Here is a 2,622-nt window from a genome sequence, read left to right on the forward strand (position 1 = left end):
AAAACCAGACAGATAAAATTAATATTCTGATTGTGCTACTCATCTGATTGTTATACATATAAACACACATAAATGTACATCAAAATTAAAAAATCAATTAAAGGAAAAAAAAAACACTAAGCTTCCAATAAGGTACTAGCACAAAAACAGGAACTCAAGCAATGCTAATTTTCTTGTCTAACAAGTTCAAGAATTTTGCTCATTGTTATTTTTATAAAAATTTACTTCTTTCTTTGATCAGGAATAAAATATAACAAAGTATTTGATGAGAAGTAAACAATTAACTGTATTCAAAAAGGAGCAAGAAGAAAAATCCATTATAGATAATTTCCTACCTTTGTATTTTTGAGAATCATGAGATCTGTGTTATTGTTTCGTATTAAAAACTGCAGATGTAACTCAATAGCCATTTCACCACTTAAAATTTTAATCATTTTCAAAGTCTGATCCTTGGGCTCCGGGCTCTGGCAAAATAAACAAACAAGAGGAACTAAAATTTGAATATTACTAAAATCCACTAATTCAAAATTTAAGTCATTTTTATTTCAATAGCCTAAACCAGAGAAATTCATACAGTCCATACGCATGACTGAAAGTATAGATAACAAAGAAAACTTGCATTTTAAGAGTGGAATTTAACAGATTTCATAGCAGGATTTAAAAGAACTCATGCATCATTTGAAGAACAATAATTCATTTACTTCTTTATTACATGCCATTAAAATATGAAAGAAACCTCACAGAAGAATGAAATTCATTTTGAACTAAATGCAAAATATTTTAATATATTATTTTTAAAAAACAGAAACTAGGAAAAAATAATTACTAACAATATGCAAGAAAATAATTTTACAAAAGGTCAATTTAGGGAAGAAACTCCCTCCTCCATATCGAGAAAATCAAAAGCACTTTTAGTCAAAACACACACACACACACTCGCACACTCATGAGCACACTCATGAACTCATGATCTGAACCAAATCATCAACACAATTAGCTACAGTAACATTTATGAAGCAATCTTCATCCAGGTGAAGAACAGCTACAGTTTACATGTCTCTACACCTAAGCCTCAGCAACCAAAACTTATGACAGAGGAAACATTTCCATTCAATAGACCATACCTGCAACCCTTACCCCACTCCCACACACGATAAATATTAACTAATTTGCCTCTGTATATAAACTGCTATTTATTTAAGTCATACTTTTTCTCACCCTGTGACAGAAAATTTAATTATTCTAGACAGAGTTCATTCTTTAGTAAGGATCTAAGGATTTGATATCTTCTAGATTAGGTGTTTTTTTTGATAAGTATTAAAATTTTACTTTTCACAGAAACTCCCTTTCGATAAAATGACTTTGGTACTAACTTTAATATAACCCTTTATCAAAGCAGGTGTGTAACAAGAATTCACAATGTACTACAGGAATAAATGTTAAATGTCAACTTTAAAAAGCACACTCACCGCTTCTGGGGTCTTTCCTGCAAGTGCACCACCTGTCTTCTCTTCTGTTTCCATCGACTCACTAAAATGAAGAGAAGCAACGGTCATGATCTGACAGTTCTTTTCTCGTCAGAATGTACAGGAGATACATATACATCACAGATCTGAGCCATGTCCAAGTTAAAATTTTTTTTCCCCCAAGTTAAATATTTTGCAAGGAAAACTTTCAGTTACGTCATTTTACTGTTAAGAAACAGAAAAGATCCCAGAAAGATGGAGGCAAAGTTATTACATTCCCCTCATAAACTCATGAAAACACACAAAGTAACAAAGATAGCAAAATCCATGGACAACAAATAAATACAACAAAGCCAGGTGACAAAGTATCCCACAAAACTACAATCAGATGGAGACAAAGAGCAGTATGAAGGAGCTGAAGCAGCTCGGGCCCTAAGAACTAGCTGCCCAAACTGAAAGCACCCTGAAGGACAAAATGCTGAGCATAACCACCAAAGAGGACAGAAACAAGGAGACAGAGGAAGATCCAAACAAACTGGGAAACAACAGGAGATCACAGAGTGCAAGCTGCCATTTTGCTGAAGACGTCACAAACACCAGAGGAAGCTCTAGAGAGCGAGCAAATTAGGAAAACTATCCTCAAATGAATCTCTCTTGTAAAACTTCAGCAAAGGATCAAAGTCCCATACAATATTATTATAAGGGAAAAAATATTTTAAAATGAGGTAAAAGTCATTAATAAAATGATACAAGATAGAAAGAATATTACATATCAGATTTAGAAAAACTTAGAAATTAAATGATAGAAATTATGGAAAAATTAAAAAAGAAAGAGAAAAAAATAACCATTTCAGAAATCAAGATTAACTTGGAAGGAACACAAGAGCAAATAAAAACACATGTAATACTTTCAGAAAAACAGAATGTAAGGAAGACAATTTTTAAAATCAAAAAGAAAAGAACTAAATGCTTTCCCTAAGACAGGGAACAAGATAAAGATGTCCACTCATCATCTCTAGTCAATAATGTATTGGGAGCGACTGGTACACCATCCGACCTGCAACCTATACAACTATGAGACCAGAAGAACTAGATGGTGCCCAGCTACCACTGCCATCCACTTGGAAGGGATGTAGGAGATCCTGCATAAAGAGGG

The 2,622-nt window shown here is 33.1% G+C and overlaps 1 protein-coding gene across 1 annotated transcript in view; it reads right to left on the bottom strand.

Annotated features, from left to right (window-relative positions):
- PSMD1 (proteasome 26S subunit, non-ATPase 1) overlaps positions 1 to 2,622 on the bottom strand; it is a 121,115-nt gene that overhangs the window by 96,876 nt on the left and 21,617 nt on the right. Inside the window, exons 8-9 of the mRNA XM_007942044.2 lie at positions 1,470 to 1,530; positions 336 to 464 (exon numbers count right to left, since the gene is read on the bottom strand). Coding sequence (XP_007940235.1) covers positions 336 to 464; positions 1,470 to 1,530 — 190 coding nt within the window. The remainder of the gene's footprint in view (positions 1 to 335; positions 465 to 1,469; positions 1,531 to 2,622) is intronic.

Source organism: Orycteropus afer, unplaced genomic scaffold (assembly GCF_000298275.1).
Source record: "Orycteropus afer afer isolate SDZICR_OR568_19922 unplaced genomic scaffold, OryAfe1.0 scaffold00006, whole genome shotgun sequence".
Taxonomy (NCBI): Eukaryota; Metazoa; Chordata; class Mammalia; order Tubulidentata; family Orycteropodidae; genus Orycteropus; species Orycteropus afer.